General features: G+C 42.3%; 1 protein-coding gene across 4 annotated transcripts in view; it reads right to left on the reverse strand.

The window, feature by feature from the left end:
• Positions 1–6,492: 6,492 nt before the first annotated feature.
• The window catches only part of epb41l3a (erythrocyte membrane protein band 4.1-like 3a), a 55,168-nt gene continuing 35,883 nt past the window's right edge, over positions 6,493–25,777 (reverse strand). For 2 of the 4 annotated variants that reach the window (XM_067578171.1, XM_067578170.1), the window contains 6 exons: positions 24,139–24,636; positions 22,268–22,312; positions 13,089–13,187; positions 10,107–10,187; positions 9,831–9,978; positions 6,493–8,797 (listed from right to left, as the gene is read on the reverse strand). In XM_067578171.1, the coding sequence (XP_067434272.1) occupies positions 9,868–9,978; positions 10,107–10,187; positions 13,089–13,187; positions 22,268–22,312; positions 24,139–24,636 (834 nt within the window). In that variant the 3' untranslated portion in view covers positions 6,493–8,797; positions 9,831–9,867. The remainder of the gene's footprint in view (positions 8,798–9,830; positions 9,979–10,106; positions 10,188–13,088; positions 13,188–22,267; positions 22,313–24,138; positions 24,637–25,777) is intronic. The other 2 variants (XM_067578173.1, XM_067578172.1) reach the window with 2 other exon arrangements.

The following is a 25,777-nucleotide window of genomic DNA, read 5'->3' on the forward strand; positions in this document are numbered from 1 at the left end:
ATGTAATCAAACTAAGAATATCAGTTGTTAACCTTCACAGAGACCACAGCTCGTTATTTCCTCTCAGCTGCTCTTCAGACTTCACCTGGTGAGGCAGCTGGATTTGTGAGATCACATGAGAATCCATCTTGTCAGGCTGGTGTCTCAGACCAATCAGTGTCCAATGAGGATTCTCATGTGATCTTGCCAATCCAGCTGCCTCACAAGGTAAGACAGTGATAGATGGTTCATCCAATCACCTGCTAAGGATTTTTTTGAAAGTGCCGCCCTTTTCCAAACAGTTTCCCTGGATGACTTCTCAGATGTTTCGGTGTAACAAACCATCTGGCGCTTCAGGTGACTTCAGACTCAGGCTAACGTTAGCAACCTCTGCTATTCTTTTTTTTGTCATCAAATGACTATTGAGATGAAAACACAAAGTCTACAACCAAAAGCACGACTTGTTTTTTGAATTTGACAATAACAGAAAGTACATAGAAACATAAATAGATAAAATAAAATATTTAAATAAAAATTGCAAAATAATATTTTAAGTTACATATATAAAATATCACAAGGAACCAAATATAAAAGTAAAATAAGTAAGTAAATGCTTTATCTCTTCTATTTAAGTCCTCTTCCTACTGTTAGTTGGTTTAGATTTCCATATTCACCTATATATCAAACTCATTTAACATGAAACTAGCACAGGTCTCACTGAGGTTATAGAAATAACCTCGGTTCCAGCTGTCTGCTCTTTGTGTCGGATAGTAACAAATAGAGACTTTAATGATTTTAAGGATATATGTCGGATTTATGAGCTGGACAGAGGAAACCTCTAAATAATGGAGGTATTTATTGATGCATACAACTCAAAAAACACCAAAGGCATCGTAGGTAGACTATACAAGGCTATCACTTCAATGAATAAATCCTCAACAGATTACATAAAGGAACGCTGGGAAAAGGAACTAAACGTGGTAATAACTGAGGACATGTGGGTTAAAGCATGGGAAACCCAGTCTACTACTACAAGTTCATTTTTTTGGAGAGACTTTTGCTGGAAAACTCTGACCCGTTTCTTTATTACCCCTTACCAAAAATCAAAATCAAGTGGGATGCAACACTTTTGCTGGAGGGAGTGTGGATCAGATTCTGGTCATGCCCATATGTTCAGCCTTTTTGGAGGGGAGTGGGAAATTTAGTATCAGAGATTCTGGACCTGGACACTGATTTTTCTTTCAATGAGCTATACCTCGGACACATCCCTCAAGGTCTTAGTAAAAGCGACACATATCTCTTGAAGATATTTATGGTCGCAAGTAAAAAAACAATAACTAAATGCTGGCTTCAGAAGAATCCCCCCCATCGCTGCCCTCATTAGTATAATCAACTCTATCCGCCTGATGCAGAAAATGACTTTCACTCTTCGACTTCAAAAAGAGAAGGGGGATGCATACTGGAACAAATAGACATTGAGTCGTCATTTCTCTCTGTATCTTCCTGACACTTTTTGAATTCTGTACCTATGATTGTTTCCCTTTTTTTTGTTGTGCCCCAGACCTCCCCGTTTCTGTTTTCTTGTTGTAAAAACTGAAAAAAAAAAAAAAATAGAGTTGAAAATTAAATCATTATAATAATAAAAAATAAAAACATTAAAATAAATAAATAAGGACAGTCATTAGAAAAGAGCAATTAATTTGACTTCATGAAATATGTTTCTGTAATATTCTGAGAATCTGTTGAGTGAGAAAGTTCAGCATTGAGCTAATCTCCATCAAAAAGAGGAAAAAAGGTTGTGAACCTAAAAATTTTTTCCTAAATAAAATTTTTAAAAAATCAACAACATTGTTTAGAGATTTGTTATTCATATTGTCACAGAAACAAATTATATATTTAAGATTAAAACAGTGAGTAACTTTAGTGGTACTGAAAACACAAAAACATGAAATTTCATCATTTCACACTGGAAGAATAAATGGATCGAGGTTTGATGTTATCTTCAGCCACATACCTGGAGATTATAGAAGTCAATTTTTATAATATACAATTCTGAAATGAACTTCTTTGAATTTATCAGGAATACAAAACTAATCAGGTAAAAGCCGTGATCCACTTTATTTCTTCCAAATGTGAGTTTCCTCTCTGAATGATTTTGTTTTTACTTTTAAAAATGTCATGAAAATGTTTACTATTACATTTCTTGTCATATATGTTGATGCAGTGTGACTCTTCATAAAATGGATTAATCCAGAAGGAATGGCTTTGATTACGCAGTTCTATTCTTTAAAAGAAACTGGAAAGTTGTGTCTTATTATTAAAGCTCATAGGACAGTACAGGACCATGTACTTCAAAAATAGACAAAATGTTGACAATATTTATTTGGAAACACTTGGGATTTTAAAAAAGAGGTTTATTCCTAATAGTTATATTATCTTTATCACATAAGAAAGTTTTATGAGGAGAAAAATTGTGAATGAAAAATAATTTCCAGGCAAGAAGGGTTTGCTGATAAAACTTAGATAAAGAAACAGGAAGTTTGTTCGGTGAGTAAATTACTTGTTAAAACCAGCAGACCACGTTTAATTTAAACGTGTTTACACTATCAATGAAACTGAAAACTTCAAGACCTCCCTCCTGCTGTTAGAAAGTGCTGCCTCTTTGAGTTTGAGGAATAACTTGTTGATTTCATTAGCTGTGGGCTCATTAACAGAAGGAGAAAGTCTCTTTGAAACCAGAGGTTAAAGACATTCTTGGTTTTCTTAATCCTTACAGTAAAGTTCAGTTGCTGTTTGGCTGCAAGGTTTTTAGTTATATAAATGTTCAAATACTTAATTGTGATCTTTACAGGAACATTTTCTATTAACGTATCGTCACAATCAGGTTTGGGCAATAACTCACATTTATATACATTGAGCTTCAAACCTGAAGCTAGTGAAACTGTTCAACTACATCAATAACTTTCAGCAAGTGATATTTATCTTTTAAGAAGAGTTGTGTCCGCTGGTCGCAAAATTATTTTTTTCCTTATTAAATATAGAGGTGCCTCTAAAATCTGGATCATGTACAAAACTTAGGGATAATAGTTCAACATCAAAAATAGATGAAAAGGGTGAAATAGGGCAACAATGTCTAATCACAGAGCTATTGATTCCTTTATAAAACATATCAATAGTATCTATAAAAGCTTTTTTCAAAAGCAAACAATATAAGTTTCTATAAGAAACTTATGTTCAGTGATGTCGAAGGCTTTGTAAAAATCTAAAAAAAAGAATAGAAGACAATGATAACTTCAAGCTGTTGCAGTTGTTAATTACTTGAATATGCTGTAGAACTGTTGAGTATATCATGTGGGAACATATGTTGACATATTTAAGAGGATTATTGCATCAGATTGTTTAGAATTAAACATGTTTACTGCGGGAAATGCTCTCTGTGTGTGACACAAAATTATTTGCGACATTAATCCCAACTAGACTGGGCTTCATTTCCCAAAATCACCCTCAGGCTAAAATGATCTTAGTCTTGGAGTAACAGCGGGACTAAGATCATCTCAGCCTTCAGATGCTTTTAGGAAATGAGGCTTTGGTCTGCAACCATAATCTGAAGACCTGCCTCGCTAGTAACACTCACCCAGAAAGTGAGAATATCAGTCAGACATGTTAGTGTAAACTGGATGCTTGTATTTCTAATTTAACTTGTTACAATATGGTTAAAAAACAGCTGTGTAGGCTCAGAACAGGAAGAAAGAAAAGGCATGAGACTGGAGGCATCATTCCATTTTTTGTAATGAGCAAAAACCTACAAAATCAAAGGCTTAACACTGTAGTTTCACCTGAGAAAGCAAAACAAATCAAACATTTGGACTGAAGTGTTACAGAAGCTGTAGATAAACAAATATGGCAGCAACGTTATTGTTTATACATATAGATATCTACATACTGTGTAACTTTAAAATCATATAAACTCAGCGTCATTTAAGATATTTATTATAAATGACAGCAACGGAGGTGATGTGTGACCCCTGTGTTAGCTTAACTCCAGCTAGGTTGAGAAGTGAGACTGAAGATAAATCCACTTGAAACACAAAAGTTTAAAAGACAAACTCCTCCCACCGGTAAACTGCTCAGGTCAGAGCAGAATCGTGTTTATTCTTGCAGAAGATGAGGCAGCAGCAGCGACGCAGGACTCTTCATCTCTACTCCTCAGCCATCTCTCTGCTGCAGAGCTCACCAAAGCTCAGCAGCAGTCTGTCAGCAAGTAGCAGCTCTGTCCCCAGTCCAGCCCCCCCATGTGGGCGAATTTTTCAGCCTTAGCTTAGTTAAGCTTAGCCTAGCTTTGCCCCATGTGACGTAAGAAGGGGCATCAAATTAGATTTCCTCTGATGGGCAGGTTCGGACCTTGCATGGTGGTCCCTGTACCCATTCGGTGTATGAATGTGTGTGAATGGGTGAATGTGATTTGTAGTGTAAAAGCGCTTTGAGTGGTCGGAAGACTAGAGAGGCGCTATACAAGTACAGTCCATTTACCATTTTAACGTTAGAATAACAGTTTGTATGTAACCGCTGCTTTTTTCAATTCGTTACTTCACCATATGTGTCATTTCCAAGTTGAATAATTACTCCAGTTCACAAGTGTGTAGTTTTGATTAAATCAGGTTCAATACAAGCTATGAACAACCAAAAGATTTAGAGAACATATTATTCATATTAGTCGCTATATTATGGGTAGGACTGTTCATTTCATTTGTCTTTGGAATTTTATAAAAGAGAAAATTTAAAATAACATGTTTTGTTCATCAAATAAGGAAACAAAAAACAAACAAAAAAAGGTATTCTGCTGTATGGAATTACATCATCAAAAATACTTTATAACATAACTCAGCTTTCTTTACTGGTTGTTTTCTTGGTGTGGAGGATGGCCTGTTATGTACTATATCTGACATTAACTCTCCGGTAGAGGGAGTGGTGGGAATTGCTCAGCAGTTATTAAAAACTGAGCATAAGTCAAATGTGTGAGCCTAAAAGAATTTATGTCCAAGTGGTCAGTTTTTTTCTAAGGAACGAAGCCTTTTCCCTTCCTCCCTAACCCTAACCCTTCCACACAGCATCGTGGCGCGAGGAGTGCAAACAGGATGATAATAGATCTGTAGGATCCATCCTTTCTTCTTGGACCAAGACGATCTTTCTTGAGTTTCTCAATTTGTTTAGAAGTTGCATCTGTTGTCATTTCAATCACTGAAATCTTGTGGAACGTCTCGTCATGTTTGTTGGAAAGTTACGGGATTGCTGTGTTGAAAGTTCCACTATATGTTGCTGAGACAAACTGCTGAGACAAGCCTACTTCAAACTATTTTATTTAATTTTAATTGGTGACAAATTTACATAGGTTAATGTCTTGCACCATTTCTAAGGAATTTACACAGTTTGTGCAACATGTACGGAACTAGATCTGAACATTCAAGGATGACTAAAACAATCACAAACAAACATCACAAAACTGAGGTAACCACCAGATGTTCTGAGGCAATAGAGAAGCTGAGTCTCTGCAAATAGCAGACATCCCTTGATTTCAATCTCAAATGTGAATAAGAAGAAGCTCAAAAGTTCCACTTACTCTGATGTAAGTGACAGATAAAGACAAGCTCACTTTTTTGTGTAAAGCCCTATAAAACTGGGCGAGTGCCCTCAACTGTCAGAGTGGGCCTCCTCCAGAGATGACCTGTTAGGAGGCTCTTGGAGTACTTTCAAACCTCCAACACCTATTGCAACAATATACTTCGTTGTGACCCCAGCTGTTAGGAATTCCTGACTAAATAGGCCTGTTGGTAGTGGTCCAATAACAGCTGCTGATTATAGAGGCCAGACTGAATTTGGTTCCCTAAGCAAGGCTAGGATAGTCATCCATCTGTAGATTTTGGGAACTACGTTCATTAACTCAGTCAGAGGTCGAGGACAGCTGTCTGTCGGCACCTTGTCCGCAGAGGACATTGGTTATCTGTAGGCAGAAACCATTTCAGCTGGCAGGATGTCTGAGCCGCCATCACTACTGTCACCGTTACATTCATGCTTCCTCTTTTTGGTGGCAGGTTTCAAGAGGGAGTTGGTGGGTCGATGTCGACTGTGCCATCTGGGTTAACTTCATTAATGACTATCTTTTCTGTACCTGGCACATTCAGATCCATGGTCTCAGTGTCAAGTTTCAGTATCACTCATGTTAGCATTAGCATCTGTTGGTTGTTGTTTTTTGCCTCCGCTGGCATCTGCAGCCATTTTAGCTAGTTTTGATTCAAACTTTTACAGTCTTGAGAACTATGCCTGGTACTAATTTTAAAGTCACTTTGTCACTTTTGTGCCCATTTTATCAGTTGAAAATCAGGTTATCATCACAAAGCACTGCACCTTAATAGTTCTCAGCAATAATTCTGTCTCAGCCAATAAATCATCACCACATCGTCATTCATTTAGACACTCCAAGTAACTTTAAACATCAACAGAAAGATGAGTCATCAATATCAATATCAATAATTTTATTTGACTTAACTGGGTAAAGACACATTTTGTGTTTGAAGTTATAAATAAAGGGGGAGTGGTCAGTCAGTAACCTGACACCGGGGGAGGGGTCAGTCAGCAACTTGAGACCAGGGGGAGTGGTCAGTCAGCAACTTGACACCAGGGGGAGTGGTCAGTCTGTAATGACACTGGGGGGAGTGGTCAGTCAGTAACCTGACACCGGGGGGAGGGGTCAGTCAGCAACTTGACACCAGGGGGAGTGGTCAGTCAGCAACTTGACACCAGGGGGAGTGGTCAGTCAGCAACTTGACACCAGGGGGAGTGGTCAGTCAGCAACTTGAGACCAGGGGGAGTGGTCAGTCAGCAACCTGACACCAGGGGGAGTGGTCAGTCTGTAATGACACTGGGGGGAGTGGTCAGTCAGCAACCTGACACCGGGGGGAGTGGTCAGTCTGTAATGACACTGGGGGGAGTGGTCAGTCAGTAACCTGACACCAGGGGGAGTGGTCAGTCAACAACCTGACACCAGGGGGAGTGGTCAGTCAGTAACCTGACACCAGGGGGAGTGGTCAGTCAACAACCTGACACCAGGGGGAGTGGTCAGTCAACAACCTGACACCAGGGGGAGTGGTCAGTCAACAACCTGACACCAGGGGGAGTGGTCAGTCAACAACCTGACACCAGGGGGAGTGGTCAGTCAACAACCTGACACCAGGGGGGAGTGGTCAGTCAGTAACCTGACACCAGGGGGAGTGGTCAGTCAGTAACCTGACACCAGGGGGAGTGGTCAGTCAACAACCTGACACCAGGGGGAGGGGTCAGTCTGTAATGACGCCGGAGGAATGGTCAGTCAGCAACCTGACACCAGGGGGAGTGGTCAGTCAGTAACCTGACACCAGGGGGAGTGGTCAGTCAACAACCTGACACCAGGGGGAGGGGTCAGTCTGTAATGACGCCGGAGGAATGGTCAGTCAGCAACCTGACACCAGGGGGAGTGGTCAGTCAGTAATCTGACACCAGGGGGAGTGGTCAGTCTGTAATGACACCAGGGGGAGTGGTCAGTCAGTAATCTGACACCAGGGGGAGTGGTCAGTCAACAACCTGACACCAGGGGGAGGGGTCAGTCTGTAATGACACCAGGGGGAGTGGTCAGTCAGCAACCTGACACCAGGGGGAGTGGTCAGTCAGTAACCTGACACCAGGGGGAGTGGTCAGTCAGTAATCTGACACCAGGGGGAGTGGTCAGTCTGTAATGACACCAGGGGGAGTGGTCAGTCAGTAACCTGACACCAGGGGGAGTGGTCAGTCAGTAACCTGACACCAGGGGGAGTGGTCAGTCAGTCAGGAAGCACAATCACAGATCTTGTTCATAAATAAATAAATAAAAACACAGAAATCAATAAATATGTTAACAGAAGAGTAAAATAATTCATAACAAGGGTTTTCATGGCGAGATGAGAGAATGGCACATTACTATTGCATTATGGGTAAATACAGAGCTTAATTTTAGCTGCTATACAGTGAGTGGTTACAGTGCTAGCAATCATGCTATTTTACACTTCAGACAGGAAACAGTGTGCACCAGACTGTCAGAATAAAGGTCCCTTTTAGCTACTAGTAACCTGACCTCAACAGGTGAGACATGTAACAGTCAGGTGACCTCACCAGGTGAGACAGGTAACAGTCAGGTGACCTCACCAGGTGACCAATGTTTCATGAAGCCGCTGTCTCCTGTCACATGATCAGGAGTAAACATACCTGAGTCTACCAGCCAATCAGATGTCTGCAGGTGGGTGAGGGCAGGGCTTGTTTAAGGAGGAAGTGAATGCAGCAGAAGGTCAAGTTTTGGTGTTAATGTGAAGTGAAATTCATCTGAGGGAACGTGTTCATGGTGTCTGAGCAGCGCCTCTGTCTGTCTGTGTCTCACCTGTCTGTGTCTCACCTGACTGTCTGTGTCTCACCTGTCTGTGTCTCACCTGTCTGTCTCTGTCTCACCTGTCTGTGTCTCACCTGAACAGGAAGTTTTTTAAAGTGAGTGTCAGAACTCATTGCGTATGTTTGGTTCTACATGAATGTGTTTGCAGTAATCTAACTACAAATGTCAGACAGACAGGTGACACTGCTGCAGACAGACAGGTGGGACTCTTGCTGTGTGTGTGTGTGTGTGTGCACGTGTACATGTGTGTGTGTATTTTTTTAATCACTTCCATTAATGTCCACTGAGTGTTGCTGCAAACATTGTCTTTGTTGGCTCTGTAGTCTAGACTACAACTCCCATGATGCAGCAGAGGCTCAGGATTCAGTACTGAAAGAGACACAGAATGAAACAGAATAATAATTATCTACAAATAAAATTTTAATAAATTGAATACAACAAAAGTGAAACTAAATGAAGTAAAATAAAATCCTGTTTCATGGATCATGAGGAGAAGAGTCGTCCTCTGGTGGTGACCAGTTTTTAAGTTTTATTAAAAAACTAAATAAGTGACAGAATAAAGAAAATGATACAGCGTGGTAAAGATCTCTATCTGTGACGGTGGACCAATCAGTGAGCTGAATTTTTCAGGCTAAAACTGTATGTTACCACCAGAGGGAGCTAGGCTAAGCTAGCCGTGATCATGCTAATTAGAATGTTAGCGTAGCGTAGCATGTTAAGTCACCACTGTCCCCTGAAGTGAAGATATAATTTGATTTCTTTCTTAAAACAACAAGATCCACTCAGGACTTCCTGAACATATTTTTCACATCATGTTGACGTTCAGGTGAACACACTTTCACCGTGTACATCCACCTGACAGTATCATCACAGCGCACTGTGCTCCTATTGGTCAGTACCACCCAACATGTCAAACTAACTGACCTTTTTGTCTCTTTTTGTCTGGACATCGTTTTAGTTCCTGACACTACGCTAGACGACATCATTTGGGCTGTAAAATGATGTCACACTTTAGAGGACAGTGGATGATGATGTCAGTACGTTCGCAGGTAAACAGTCTGCAGATCATCTGATGATTCATGAATAACGTTATTGATTCCTTGCTGATCAGCAGAGTTATCAGGAAGGATGTTTATTTCTTTCTGGCAGGTTTTCACTGACCAATCATTGCAGTTCTTTCCTGTCCTCTGTGGTTCCTAATAAACATGTTATCCAATCAGGTTTCTGTCTCTTTCTGTGATCTCCTACCAACCATTTAGAACCTGATATCGCTATTTGCTGAACCACATCTTCCTGACCACAAACATTCGTGTAAAACATGCAAACAGAAAGTTATAAATGCTGCCATGCACCAATCAGCCACTACACAGCCAGCCAATCAGCATCCAGCCTGAGACCCCACCTGTAGGGGATTGGCTTCCCTGGTACCTGTGATGTCACTAATCAATCATATGATCAGGAGAGACCTCGGTTTCTTTATGGACAACAACCCGCGTGACAGACAGCTCAGGATGCTGTCGCCGCGCCTCGCTGAGCGCCGCCGCCAGCGCCTTAAAGAGGGACACAAGGGTCAGTCCAGGTCCAGGCCCTGGTCCTGGTCTGACCAAGGTCCTGGTTCAGGTCTGACCAGGACTGTCCCGAGTCAGTTCAGGACCTGGGTTAGGATCTGTTGTCTCACCTGGTCGTGGTCGATTTCTGCATCTCCAGAAATCACGATTCTCTTCTCAATTCTGGTTTCTGAAATTCCTCCTTTCAGCGTCTGGAGAGAAACGGATCAGATCACATATGTGAGTGTGTGGAGGTTTGTGTTGTTGTTATAATGTAACATTACATTATTGTTGTAAAGAAGTAAAGCATTGAATAGAAATATGTAAAGATGGCATTAGAAATCAATAAATTGTTTTATTTCCAAATAAATGTCTTTGACATGACTCAGGCTAAAATGTGGCCATAACAGATCATTAAATTATATGCATTAATTTACGTTTTCTTAACATGTTAATTTGTGTTTGGTAGATTATTTCTTTGTTGTAACAATGCTTCTTGGCAATAAATCATAAATCTTATACCGTTGTAAAGCCTGTTTATTTCCCTTTTAAATGGAGCCACATTTGTAAGGAACATGCATTTGTGGGATGAGCAGCAGAGCTGAGTATGTGGGTTGCGCCCATGAAAAATTTGCCAAATCTTCTCTGTCAATGCCAAACAGCTTATTTTACTGTTGCTATCGACTCTTGTTTTGAGCTTCTGGTACCTCCAGGTGCTGTGAGCATGGACCCTGCTACAGTGGTCAGTAGGTGTCTGCTCCAAGAACCGGCATGCCACGTTTGACTGATCTGGATAGGGCCCGTGCGATAGGGCAACTTGGTGTTCCATCAAAACTAAGTTGCGGCATTATTTGGAGTGAGCACTAGTACCATCTCCAAAGTGAAGGCCAAGTTCCATATATATATATATATATGCCCCATACCGGGGGATGTCAGAGACAGGCCACGAAGTGGGCGTCCCAAGAAGACGACACCCCAAGAGGACCGTTTCCTCACCCTGTCAGCACTGAGGTACCGTAGGCTGTCTTCTACAGATTTGCAGTCAAGGTTTGCAGGACAATATGGCCGACAGCTCTCTGCCCAGACAATCCGGAACAGACTGCACGCAGCCAATCTCCGGTCTCATAGGGCTGCCAGGAGGCCTGCTATGACTGCCCTTCACCATCAGGCCCTTTGCGCTGGTGTCGGCATCATGTGGACTGGAACCTGAACATGTGGAGGAACATTATGTTCAGCGATGAGTCCAGATTCTGCCTACAGCAGTTGGATCATAGGGTCAAAGTGTGGAGAAGACGTGGAGAACGCTATGCTGATTGCTGCACCGATAGAGTAACATCTGTTGGTGGAGGCAGTGTGATGGTGTGGGGCGGCATCTCCCTCACTGGGAAAAACAGGCTTGTCATCATTGGAGGCAATTTCAATGCAGAGAGATATCGAGATGAGATTCTGCAACCAGTGGAAATCCCATGTCTCCACAGTCTGGGACCAAACTCTATCCTCCAAGATGACAACGCTCGCTCCCACAGAGCGGGTTTATCAGAGACTACCTCCAGAGTGGAGAGGATGGAACGGCCTGCCAGCAGTCCTGACCTCAACCCCATTGAACATTTGTGGGATCAGCTTGGGCGTGCTATTCGTGCCAGGTTGACCAACGCAACCACGTTGGCTGACTTGCGACAAATGCTGGTTGAAGAATGGGACGCCATCCCACAGCAGAGTGTGACCAGGCTGGTGACCAGCATGAGGAGGAGGTGCCAGGCTGTTGTGGCTGTGTATGGTTCTTCCACACGCTACTGAGGCTCCTGTTTGTTAAATGAATAAAAATAAATTGTTAAATTGCCAATATGTCCTGTTTCTTCAAACTTCAATCATCCAATCCACCAAACACCAAACAAGAGTCAATGGCAGAATAAGCTGTTTGGCATTGGCAGAGAAGATTTGGAAAATTTTTCATGGGCACAACCCACATACTCAGCTCTGCTGCTCATCCCACAAATGCATGTTCCTTACAAATGTGGCTCCATTTAAAAGGGAAATAAACAGGCTCTCCAACAGTATAAGATTTATTGCCAAGAAGCATCGTTACAACAAAGAAATAATCTACCAAACACAAATTTCCTTATTTTTTGTGCTAAGTTTATATATACATACACACAGCCGTGGCTGAACCCGCCCCTTTCTGATTTTCAAAGCAACAAATTGGGGCAGCTGTGGCTCAGGACGTAGAGTGGGTCTTCCGCTAATCGGATGATCGGTGGTTCGATCCACGGCCCCTCCAGTCCGTATATTGAACTGTCCTTGGGCAACATAGTGAACCCCTGATTGCTCCCAAAGGCTGCGGCATCAGTGTGTGAATGATTAGATCCTCCTGATGAGCAGGTCGGCACCTTCATGGCCACTTCTGCCATCAGTGTATGAATGTGTGTGAATGGGTAAATGTGACATGTGGTGTAAAGCACTTTGAGTGGTTGGAAAACCAGAAAGGCGCCGTACAAATGCAGTCCATTTACATAGAGGGCATGGCCAGCATCAGTTGACCCACCTATCAAAACGTCATGATACCAGTGTTCTAAGATCTGCTTGGTGCCAGTTCTATTGAAGCCTGTCAGAGCTGCATGGAGAAGCACACTAAAACCCAACATATCCACGCCATCTGACCTTTGATGAAGAAATGCCTCTACCAAATGAAAGAACACACTTCAAAGAACACTGATTTTTTAACAAATATGCAGAGTCATTTATTTGGTCTCCAGATAGTATCCAAAGATGATTATAGGCATACTTTACAGGGCTCATGGTGAGTCAAATTAAAACACTCACCATGGCAAATTTTTTAAAAAAGTTGCAAGTGTCCCTTGACAATATTGAGTTCAGGATAAATAAATATTGTTAACATAATCTGTATTCTTTATTCCTTCTCTCTTCTTTTTATTTCAATCCCAGGCTGCTTTATAATGATTGATTCATTCATCTCTTCATCTACATAACGTAGCATACCTCAAGGATGATTACCTTGATGTGCATGGTGGTGGTTGTGGGTTACCGTGGTGACCGGTGTTACCTTGGTGATGTGTGTAGTGGTGGTTGTGTGTTACCATGGTGACCGATGTTACCTTGGTGATGTGTGTGGTCGTGGTGGTGTTGGAGGTCTCTGCAGTGAAGGTCTGGGAACTTAGCAGCAGCCCTGCAGGAGGATCAGAGTCCACACGGTTCTGAAACACACGTTAACGTCACAACATCAGTCTGAAAATGTTGTTACACTCTGAATATAAGTTAGTTATCAACAGGTCATATGTTGATTAAATATGACATATGGCATCACAGAAAAGGAATAAATTTGAGGCTTGTTTGTATAACCACAGTTCTCTGAGTAATATAAATAATAATTTTATTTATATAGCACTTTTAAAACTAGGAGCACAAAGTGCTCTCCATAGACAGCATAAAATACAATCACAAATATAGAAAAGAAAAACACAGCACAACAGCAAAATACAATCACACAGTTGAAAGACTGTATAAAAGAAATGCACAAATAAATCATCCAAAAGGTAAAATAAATTAAAATATTTTTAAAAATTTTAAATTAGGTGGTTTTTACACAGAGCTGTATTATGTAAATAAGACTAACTGTCAGACAAGAAGGTGAGTCTATAAAAACGTGTTTTAAGGATTTAAAAGCTGAAACAGTGTCACAGACCGAATACTAATTGAGAGACTGTTCCAAAGCTGAGGAACCAGTACAGCAACAGTGTGATCACCCTGGACTCTGGAACAGCTAACAGGCTGAACCAGCAGATCTAAGAGTTTTTTCAAGAGTTCACCAATGTACTCTGGTGCCATGTAAAGCCTCGTAAGTCATGAGTAGGATTGTAGAAAGGATTAAAAGAAGTTGGTAACCAATGCAGAGAGGCTAAGACTGGGGTGATGTGAGAAGAGCGTTTGGCTGCAGAGGTCTTTACAGTCTGACGTTGAGCTGCAGTTTGGACACTGAGGCAGGTAAACAACGCGGTACAATATTCCAGGCCTAAGGGCCTGAGAAAATAAAAGCATAAATAATTTTCTTGGTATTGCTAAAAGATAACATTGCTAGGATCTTGGAAATATTCTTGATTTGGCAGAAACATGACTACCAATTTTTTTGTGTCATCCAAAGCTTAGCTCACTGTGGAAGATAACACCCAGGTTCTTAGCAGTGCCCTTAATATTTGTGATAATCAGGCCGAGCAGCGGCTGGACTTGGTTACGGAGGTGCTCACGCTGATGATAAATGCCTGTTACATCTGCCCCTGGAACTGCACCTCAGTAACATGCTGTCTCCCTAGCTGGCAGCCTCTTTCCCTTCGCCAGTTGTCATCATCATCCTGCTCTGCTTCACATACCTGGTTCCTACTTCAACACTCAGCCAGATCGTAGACTCTGATCACACAGTCAATCACGCCTCCAGCCTAACTTGTTACTGGTGTGTCAGTATCCAACATTTGCCTAATTCTTGTTTCTCTCTGCCAGTAGAAAACCTCTGACTCTAGCCCCTGTCTCCAGTCCTCCTGCCTCACCTGCCTCCCGCAGAAGCTCAGCACACTCCCTGCTCCCTGGATACCACTCTGCCTGGCTCCCCTCAGCATTTCCCCTGCCTTGCTTGGTCCAGCTTACACCCAATTCTCAGAAAAGATTACAGAAAAAGTGGCTTGAGGCTTGACAGGAAACGACCTTGCTGGAATCCGGCATCCTCACTAGAGAAGTATAAGTTAGTCATGGCTGAAGTCCACTGACAGGAGGACTGGAGTAGGTATGCCAAGGCAATCTAAACAGGGCCTGTGGATGAGATGGGAGAGTGTGGAAAAATGGAAGATCACCTGGATGGACATGTGAGAGATGGAATTGCCTTTGTTCAGGAAGGGGAACAAAGGCAACAGAAGATTCCACCAAGGACCAGGTTTGGACATGTGGAATCAGCCCGGGACTGGCAGATGCTGGTGGACATGGGCCCACAGCTTACGGTTCTATTAGAGACAGCCATCACCAACTTGAGGCCTGATCTGGTCCTGTGGTCCAACTCTCAGCTCATGATGTACTTTGTGGAGCTCACAGTCCCTTGGGAGGATGCTATGCAGGAAGCCTTCAAAAGAAAGAAACTGATATACAGAGCTTGCAGCGGAGGCAGAACAGCAGGGCTGGACAGCAAAGATCTGCCCAGTAGAAGTTGGATGTTGGGGCTTTGCAGCAACATCAACTGTAAGACTGATGAGGGACCTATGAGGGAGCAGCTCTATGCCAGGACATCAAGGAAACATCAGGGGTGGCAGAGCAGAGTAACCAGTGGCTGAAGATGAAAGACCCCAGCTGGTCTCCCAAATAAGCTGGCTTGGCAGATGCAGAGGGGGTGGTTCTGGGACACCAGAACACACGGCTGAGCCTACTGGAGACATTGTGGGCCCAGTCAGCCAAATGTTAATGAAAGTAGAATCCCACTTGACAACCCCAATGACGCATCTGCCCAGCCTTTCTCAACATCAGAGTAAGTAGGTCAGAGCTCTCCATCACCACCGGGAGCACAGGAGTTTAAGAGGTAGCACTTTGGATTTTAACATCACGCCCTGTATATTTGAAAACATTTGATGGTACAGTTATAGTCTGAGGAAAAAACACAGTTTTACAATTATTATACATTAATTTATTTCACAACACTCAGGATATATAAAATCATATGAGCATTCTTTAATTTTATTTTTTCCCCACAACATTTCTTTGTTGGTTGTTATTTTTAACAGTTGCTGCCTTTCTAAACAAAAATAATAAAGCAACAAAATAATACAGTACAAAATAATGAATAAAATAAAAGTCTATATATCTCATTGGAATGAAATATAAGCTACCATGGTAAACATCCATGTCAGCATTTCCCTTTTGAAGAAAATAAATAGATTCAAAGGCTGCAGGACCTCTATCTGCATCGGAGCCCTTTTCATAAATTACACAATTACTTACAGTCCTTTCAGTTCATATAATAGGGCAGAAATGTGAGCATGTTCATATTTTTAGTGTTCAGTCTTGACCACTGAGAAGACAAGATATAGTCACGTGTACTAATCACCCTTTCCAAAGGCACAGTTGTAGCTGGGATACATTTATTCGACATGTGCCCCCCACCAAGCCAGTGGGCATCAGCACTGATTGCAGGACCCTCAGAATCAAGTTTTTTGGGGTTGATGGCATTGCACTTCCTGTTGTTGCTTCCTGTTCTTCCTTGCAGTGGTGATTTGCTGTGACAATCCAGATAGAAATGAAAGATTAACTTTATTGATCCCCAAGGGGAAATATTTCTAATGTAGGTAATTTAACAAACTTTCATCCATGCCTAATTTTTAAATTAATTTTTAAAAATCTAATTTAAATAATTAATATCATTTTACATGTGACCTGAAAAAATCCTATATGTTATTGTTTTTTTGTTGTTTGTTAACAGTTTTAGTGAAAATAAAACATCTCTTGTATGCAGGTTTTATTAATCACTGAAATGCCATTAATTAGATCCCATGATATAGTTCTGGAAGTTTACAAGTTACTAATTTTGACTTAGTCTTTTAGCATATTTAGCTACCATATCGAGCATTTACTAAACACAGATGGGAGGAAGCAACAGGATGTAAAGGGCTGCTGTTTTGGTGGGCGTAAATTTATAAATGGTGTAATGCTCCTTTTCCTGCTTTGCTGCCATTGGTTTACATTGCAACTGAAAGCCCAACTCTAAAGTCACCACTACTTTGTTGATAATAAGTGACACTTTTATATTTAATTTACTACCAACTCAGTGTTTCATTAAGTAACTTGCCACTAAAGTAATTATTTCTTTAACTCTTTTATTACTTAGTTTATTATCTTCACTTGGGTGTGAAAAGCTGGATGATGATCTCGGAGTTGCAATAAATTTGAGGTGTTGCTTTAGCTGCAACTTTTTTTTGGCAAGTTTTGTAGATTGGATATTTGTCGTCCTGAAAACACCCCTGTTCATTCTAAATCCAAAATGCTCCCTGACTGACGACTTAAGGCATTTTTTGGTGGAAACAAAGCTTCAAAGCTTGGTCCCTCGGCCATTGTTTATCTAATGTAGTGAAGCCCCCCTCAGACATAAATATTGCTCTTGTGACAGCATGTGCCATGTGGCATTTTAAGCTGGTGCACCACTGATGTAACACCTGGATTGTTTTCATTCCGCCTGCAGTCTGCAGGTTGCGACAGCAACTGTCTATGTTTTTTACTTTTCCTAACTGTGCAACCGCTGCTCATAGAAAAATAATGTACCATAATGTCCCTCTTTTGAGAGTGAGAACAGAAATACTCTGCGTAGCTGCGCCTTTACAGTTACAAAACCATCACTTTTGAAGCACAGCTAATAGTGAAATCGGTTAATCGCTGCATCTCTACTATTAAGATGGATGAAGTCGTCTTTTAGTATTTTGGACATCTGGTTTGGGACATCACTGCAACCGATATGGATGATTACATCTGGAGTAAGAGGGTGCCTATCAGGGACACTCGGGATCCACTCCACAGTAGGGCTGTGCGAGTAATCGAATTTTATTTTCGGATAATCGAGATAAAACGATTATATTTTACTATTGTCTTTTTGTAATGATGCTCTCATTTTGTCTTGTGCTGCAAATTTAGCACACCCCTTTCCTTTACAGCGGTGTGCTCCCTAAACCTATTGGCAACGCTACTGCGGCAAAGAGGCGAGCAGCTTTCAATGGGGTGAAATCCTCTTTAGGTAAGGAATACAGTTCCACATGATCTACCTTGCCAGACTGGATCATGTCTTTGAGACCCTGGAACAAGCCGAGCTGTTCTACCAACATAACTCATGAAAGAATAGACTAAGCAAGCAATTAGGCCACTGATACACTTGACTTTATACACTTTCAGGGGTCTTTATATTATTTGTCTTTGCTGGACTTGTTACACATAAGACACAACTATAATGTTTCAACAAACTATAGAATTTGAGTTCCCCTATTTTGCCTTCAGTTGAATGTGAACAGTAAGTTAAGTCATGCGCTGTTTGGATTACATGTCATACAAGATGTTGGTTTATTGTTCTTGTGTTGTCATTTTCCTTTCATTTCCAGCTATCATTGAGGTCCTTGGTCTGAGGCATTATTTAGGATGATCAGTGGCTACGGTGGCCTTTTGTCAAGTAGCCTACACCGTTTCATGTTAACAGCAAATTGTGTGTGTACGTGGGTGGGTCTATGTACAGGTGCCTTTACATGTGCAGCCTGTTTGTGTGTTTTTGTTGTTGTTGTTTTTTGTTTTTTGTTTTATCTTCTCTTTTTATCTAAAACATTATCAGGGTTCGGTTGGCCTGTTGTAATTCTGCTTGCTTTTCAATTCCTCTTACGATGTGTTTCTAGTTAAGTGTTAAAATGTTCATATGGTGTTGTAGGAGCTGGGAGGAGCACTGTTATTAGTAATAATTAATCATTATTGAAGATAATGATTAATGATTAAAATCAATAAATTATTAATATGACTTAATAATAATGGGGCATCACCTGGAAACCAGGACCAATAACCAAACAGTGAGGTAGTCTCTCTTCTTTGATCTGCTATTATGTCTATCAGCAAGTCTCAACAAGGAACCTGTTCCATGACGCACATTTCCTTATTTGGACATCACTCTCAGAGTTGAGGGTGTTCCCCAGAGATAAAGCTGAGCTACTGACACATGTGAAGTGCTCTCAAGTGACTCCGTAACCTGTTGTTCCACTTCTCCTTTTCAAAGTTAGGTTGTAAAAAATAGGCAATAAATGAAAAGTTCAAAGCAAGAATCGTCTTCTCTACACGTTACATGGTGTGCTGTCTCTGTGTTACGGATGTATAAATAGATAAAGGTCTGTCTGCACTTGGTTTTAGCTTAGTAGTCAGCGCAGTCGTCAGTCGATCTGGAAGACTTGTGTTTGAGACCCGGTGTGGGGACCTCCTTCATAAGATAGTTCATTCATAAGCACTTAATTTAACACGTTAATATCCTAAAATTAAAAGCGTAATAAAAACAAAAACTGTAGTTTTACACCTATTTCCAATTTCATTTGAATACAAATACAAATATAAATAATTTTGCTGCCTCAACAAATATAGACACAAATACAAATACTAGACTCTCTGCACATCTGTACTACCTAAGCAAACATACATAAAACAACAGCTGTACATGGTTAAACATGCGGATGTGTGTGTGTGTGTAGGAGTGACAAGATGGCGGACGTGATGTGGGATGACGATGTCACTCAAGAGTCAAGATGGTGGACTTGACAACGGGAGGAATCTTGACACGTGTGAATCAAATGGTGGTGTTTTGGTTACAGACAATGGCAAGATGGTGCCAGTTGTAAGTCGGCAATTCTGCAATCACCCACTTCAGTGCGTGTGCTATCAAATACATGTGTCTGGTAGTAAGTTGGCGAGGGGCAGAGTGCTGCTGTGCCACCACATGTGTAAAGAGATGCGGGTGGTTGAGTGTGTGTGCATGTAAACAGGGTTAGTAGTAGGGCAGCTCATAGCGGAGCTCTGCTTGCTTTGTCCCGCAGACAGTGAGTGAACGGACGGCGGTCTGCAATGCACGTTGTCTGAACTGTTACTTGACAAACCAACCTCGCGGTGACACAATGCACAGCAGTCCCACGTGGGACAACACGAATCAAAGTGGTGAACACAATTAAATAAATAGCAAAACATTGATGCTCCTCAGAGCTTAGCAGAACAAAGGACTCACACCACAGCAACAGCAATAAAGCTTAATAAGCAATAATGCTAACAAACACACAATACAACACTGTCTCTGCCCAGCCTCTTACTTGGGTCGCTTCAATAAGCGATTAGATGTGTATTAGTTCGTCAGTGGGGTCCATCACGGGTCCTCCAATGTGTGGTCCCGGTAGTGCCATCCTCGTTTCCTCAAGGGTCAGTGGTGTATGGTTTCCCAATGGGCAGAAGGAAACAGAAGAACTGACTTGGTCAGAAGGCAGCGGGGCATAGAAGTTATCTACGTCTCGGTGAAGAAATCCTTTTCTTCCTTCTGCAGGCGAAGGGGAGAGCGCTGGGTTGCAGTAACGGTCTCTTTTCAGATCTGGTGAGTGCTCGGTTGAACACAAAGAAGTCTTGGCTCATCCAATGAGGGGTGGTTTTCAAACTTGGCAAGGGAAAGTACATGTTCACGGGATTACCTCCTTTGGTAAACTGGCTCACGTCCTGCAGGACGGTTACATGGAAAGCCAATGGGTGTCGGTGTGCAGCCGGTACTTAAAGCTGCGGTGATGTCACAGCTGCGTCGCTGTGACTCTCTCTGGTGCGAACTGCCGGGAAGGCTGGGAGATGGAGTCTGTGAGAGCAGCCTTTTGGCGCAGACTGGCATTCCTTTGTTTCAGGGGTTGAAGGACAAAGGCGGCCTCATGATCAGACTTCAGAGTTTACAAGTAGGCCTGCCTTTGTCCGACCACATGGTTGAGGCCCAACAGCGTATATTCTGGACCACCAGGAGGCAAAATCCACTACATAGTAAATCAGTTTTGTGTAATTCAAGCCTGCAACTCATATTGTTCTGTTATGGCAAGCTGAAGAAACAATTTACTGATTGGTTTTGAGTTAAATGCTTGTCAAAAATGTGTTTGTGTTTTTGTGGGAATGTGTTGATTATTGCTATGAACTGGGATGTTTTTCATGTTTTTTATCCAATGTTAATATCCTCTGGATGCTACCAAGATACTCCCTTCATTTCTACTCTTATCATTAATATTTCTCTACTTTAGATGTGATCAATGGTAAATCCAAATATATCCCAGGGAAGAACAGATGGTCTTCTATCATACTGGTGAGTTGGAATGTCTGTGGACTGGGAGGCCCAGTAAAGCAATCCACACCTTAAGGGTCCTAACACTGACATTGCTTTCCTTCAAGAGACCCATTTGCGTATAAGTGATCATATCAGAATGCGTAAACCTTGAATTGGGAAAATATTCAGCTTTTGGTAGCAGATCCAGGGGTGCTGCTATGTTGATATACAAAGGTATCCAGTTCTCCCCTGCACAGATTATATCTGACCCCAGGGGGTGCTATGTCATAGTAAGTGGGACTTTATATCAGACTTCAGTTGTATTGATCAATGTTTATGCCCTTTAACGGGACAACCTAAATCGTATGACCTCCCTTTTTTCTAATATTTTAAATCTGGATACCCATCATCTGATTTTAGGGGGGGATCTGAATTTGATAGACCCTTAACTTGATCACTTGCACCCTAAAACACTTACACCCTCTACCATGTTGAAGACACCCTTATCAGTTAGTGAGGCTGCATAGATCGCTGCCACTTTCTTCACCAGGTCACAAAAGAATGTTCCAATTTTTCTGAGGTGCACCAAGCTTATTCTAGTATTGACTATTTTTTGTAGACAGCTTATTCTAGTACTGACTATTTTTTGTAGACAGCTTATTCTAGTACTGACTATTTTTTGTAGACAGCTTATTCTAGTACTGACTATTTTTTGTAGACAGCTTATTCTAGTACTGACTATTTTTTGTAGACAGGCCCCTTCTCTCTGCTGTGAAATCTACTGAATATTCTGCTATTATTATTTCCAGTCACGTGTGTGCCACACATTTTAGATTTAGTACTCTCAATTAACACCAAGAGACAATAGAGGCTCAATAAAGGGTTACTAGCTAATGATAAGTTCTGCAATTTAAAAAAAAAAAGTGTGTTTTCCTTGAGATTAACAGAACTGAGTCAACTTTTTCCCTCTGCTATGGGAAACTTTAAAAGCTGTAATATGGGGGGAGATTATCTCGTATACCTCACATTTGGCCAGGAAATTTAAACAAAAACAGCAAGAGATGATCCAGACCACTGGCTGGCTGCCGAGTGGGTCAAGAAGGCTGGATGTGGACCGGTTTTGTCTAAGGCCGTGAGGTAAACCCACTTACTCAACCCATTCTGACGATGCTCACATCTCCTGGAGCAGTTATATACACAGCGCTGTGCTCTGGAGGCTACATACTTAGCAGCAGCTGGTATGAAATATTCCTCGGAGTCCTGCCCGTAACGTCACCGTTAGAAAATACGGGTCAACTGGATTTTAAAATTCAAGCAGGCAGAAATGTGCTAATTTTGAGAAGAAAATGTAGATTTTACACACATGTATTGTTGGAATAATAATTAACATTATATGCCAAAATAGACCTATGTGTGTGTAGTTACTGTTTAAACACACAGTGGAAGTATAATGACTGTCCTCACCCCTGGAGTTTCATATGTCAGAGTCTTCCTCATCACCGGGACCTCCTGAAACACACACACATTTATAAATTAAAAAACATTTCCAGCAGCAAACATTTCGTCAGAGGGCGATGCCTCCGCTTTCAAATGTAGATCAGAACACTCTGTTAGTTACCCCCCTGTTTTCACAAGTTACCCCACAGGTTTCACTGGGACCGGTTTCACTGGGATAGATTTCACTGGGGCAGGTTTCACTGGGACAGATTTCACTGGGACAGGTTTCACTGGGACAGATTTCACTGGGACAGGTTTCACTGGGACAAGTTTCACTGGGACAGATTTCACTGGGACCGGTTTCACTGGGATAGATTTCACTGGGGCAGGTTTCACTGGGACAGATTTCACTGGGACAGGTTTCACTGGGACAGGTTTCACTGGGGCATGTTTCACTGGGACAGGTTTCACTGGGACAGATTTCACTGGGACAGGTTTCACTGGGACAGATTTCACTGGGACAGGTTTCACTGGGACAGGTTTCACTGGGACAGATTTCACTGGGACAGGTTTCACTGGGACAGATTTCACTGGGACAGGTTTCACTGGGACAGATTTCACTGGGATAGATTTCACTGGGACAGATTTCACTGGGACAGATTTCACTGCAGCAGATTTCACTGGGACAGGTTTCACTGGGACAGGTTTCACTGGGACAGATTTCACTGGAACAGGTTTCACTGGAACAGGTTTCACTGCAGCAGGTTTCACTGGAACAGATTTCACTGGAACAGGTTTCACTGGAACAGGTTTCACTGGGACAGATTTCACTGGGACAGATTTCACTGGGACAGGTTTCACTGGGACAGGTTTCACTGGGACAGATTTCACTGGGACAGATTTCACTGGGACAGGTTTCACTGGGACAGATTTCACTGGGACAGGTTTCTCTGGGACAGGTTTCACTGGGACAGATTTCACTGGGACAGGTTTCACTGGGACAGGTTTCACTGGGACAGATTTCACTGGGACAGGTTTCACTGGGATAGATTTCACTGGGACAGGTTTCTCTGGGACAGGTTTCACTGGGACAGGTTTCACTGGGACAGATTTCACTGGAACAGGTTTCACTGGAACAGGTTTCACTGCAGCAGGTTTCACTGGAACAGATTTCACTGGAACAGGTTTCACTGGAACAGGTTTCACTGGGACAGATTTCACTGGGACAGGTTTCACTGGGACAGGTTTCACTGGGACAGATTTCACTGGGACAGATTTCACTGGAACAGGTTTCACTGGGACAGATTTCACTGGGACAGGTTTCTCTGGGACAGGTTTCACTGGGACAGATTTCACTGGGACAGGTTTCACTGGGGCAGGTTTCACTGGGGCATGTTTCACTGGGACAGGTTTCACTGGGACAGGTTTCTCTGGGACAGGTTTCACTGGTGCAGGTGTATCTGGGTCTCAGGTGTAGCTGGGTCTCAGGTATAGGTGGGGCAGGTGTAGCTGGGTCTCAGGTGTATCTGGGGCAGGTGTAGCTGGGTCTCAGGTGTATCTGGGTCTCAGGTGTATCTGGGGCAGGTGTAGCTGGGTCTCAGGTGTATCTGGGTCTCAGGTGTAACTGGGTCTCAGGTATAGGTGGGGCAGATGTAGCTGGGTTTCAGGTGAAGTTGGGGCAGGTATAACTGGGTTTCAGGTGAAGTTGGGGCAGGTGTAACTGGGTCTCAGGTGTATCTGGGGCAGGTGTAGCTGGGTTTCAGGTGAAGTTGGGGCAGGTGTAACTGGGTTTCAGGTGAAGTTGGGGCAGGTGTAACTGGGTCTCAGGTGTATCTGGGGCAGGTGTAGCTGGGTTTCAGGTGAAGTTGGGTCAGGTGTAACTGGGTCTCAGGTGTTACCTCCTGTGGAGTTTTGGAATCATCTTCATCCTCATCGTCCTCATCGTCTTCATCATCATGGTAATGTGGAAACAGTGTCCTGATTTGTTGGGGGCTGTCATTAACCTCCTGCTCACCATTAGCACTCATGCCATCCTCGTTAGCATCAGTAGCCTGTCTCACTGCGGCCTGCAGGGCCTCGTCCACTGCCACCTGTGCTAACACACTGATAGCATCCTCGCTAGCCTGGCTGCTAACCTCGTCCTCACTGACATCATTGTCACTGACCTCGTGTTTAGCCTGGTTTCCATCATTAGCATTATTACTGTCATCATCGCTGGCCCATTCCTCTGTGATATCATCAGCATGTGCCATGCAGACCCCTGGTGGAGGAGGCGGGGGGTTACTAGGGGGTGGGCCTACAAGATTTCCTGTTGCTACCTGAGGCTGATCTGCCACTGGCTGGTCCTGGTCATGTGACTCAGTCATCAGGAAGACCGTCTCCACCTTCTCCGAAGTCTGAAACGGGAAGTAAAGAAAAATATCAATCAGTTGTACAGGTGTGAAGGGGCGGGGATTCAGGTCACTGACCAATCAGGCGTTCATAGCTGCTGATGATCTGTTTGCTCCTTCAAAATGAGCTTCAAATAGCTGTTATCATAGATATCCTGTCAGTAGATGATATAAAGGTTTAAAAAGTTCTCAAATATCTGGGAATCACAATAAGTAAATCTCCAGATGAATGAATCTCTCAAAATTTTTATCAAAAGTCGAAAAGTCAAAATCCATTTTTAACTGAAAGTTACAAAGAGATGTTTCTGTTTTGGGTCACGTTTATCAGATTTATCCTAATATGCTGATCGGAAAACGTGTGCAGCTGTTGACTCACTCTTCAAATTCATTTGGAAACATAAGACATGTCAGTAAAGAGAATGCAAGTAGTAAACAGTAATAGTAAAGTAGTGAAGAGGAGAACACTTATTAGACAATATTCAGAGGGTGGTTTTGATGTTTAAGATTTTAAAAACTATCAAAAGTATATTTAAGACTAATTGGTTAAAACATTGTTTAGTTCATAATAATTTCTCTTGGTTCTTTATTCTCAACTTTGTAACTGATCAATGTTGTGTCTAACCAAGTCTCGCTCAAGGAGAAGTCTCGTTCTGAAATCTCATGAGAGTTGAGTTGAGCAGACTCCAAATAGACCGACACCCATCTATGCCATGTTGCCCGCCCCCCGAACCGGCGCCTATTTGGACTTTTTGCCTGCTGAGTCGCTGATGGCGGCTGTTCCCCGCCCTCACATATAAGCCTATGTGTGATTGATGTAATTGTTGACCTGTCACACACTGTGATGCTAAAGTGATCACAGCCAATGCTGCTGTGTCACAGCGTCGCACGTGACTCGAGTGTTTGGTTTTTTTTGGTGGTGGCCAAATGAGAGCTTGTTTTCCACTATTGATCAAAACAAGCAACAGTTTATTGATTCTTTTGTTTGAAAAGGAGCCGACAGGAACTTTGGATTATGATGAAGTTATTTCAAGACCAAGCCTCACGTCTTGCACTGTGACACATGTAAGTCACACTAATGTGCTGTTTAAATTGTGCTTTTTGATGGTTGCAATAATTTTTGAAATGGGACCTGCTGGTGCAGCCTGTT

Source organism: Thunnus thynnus, chromosome 21 (genome assembly GCF_963924715.1).
Source record: "Thunnus thynnus chromosome 21, fThuThy2.1, whole genome shotgun sequence".
Taxonomy (NCBI): Eukaryota; Metazoa; Chordata; class Actinopteri; order Scombriformes; family Scombridae; genus Thunnus; species Thunnus thynnus.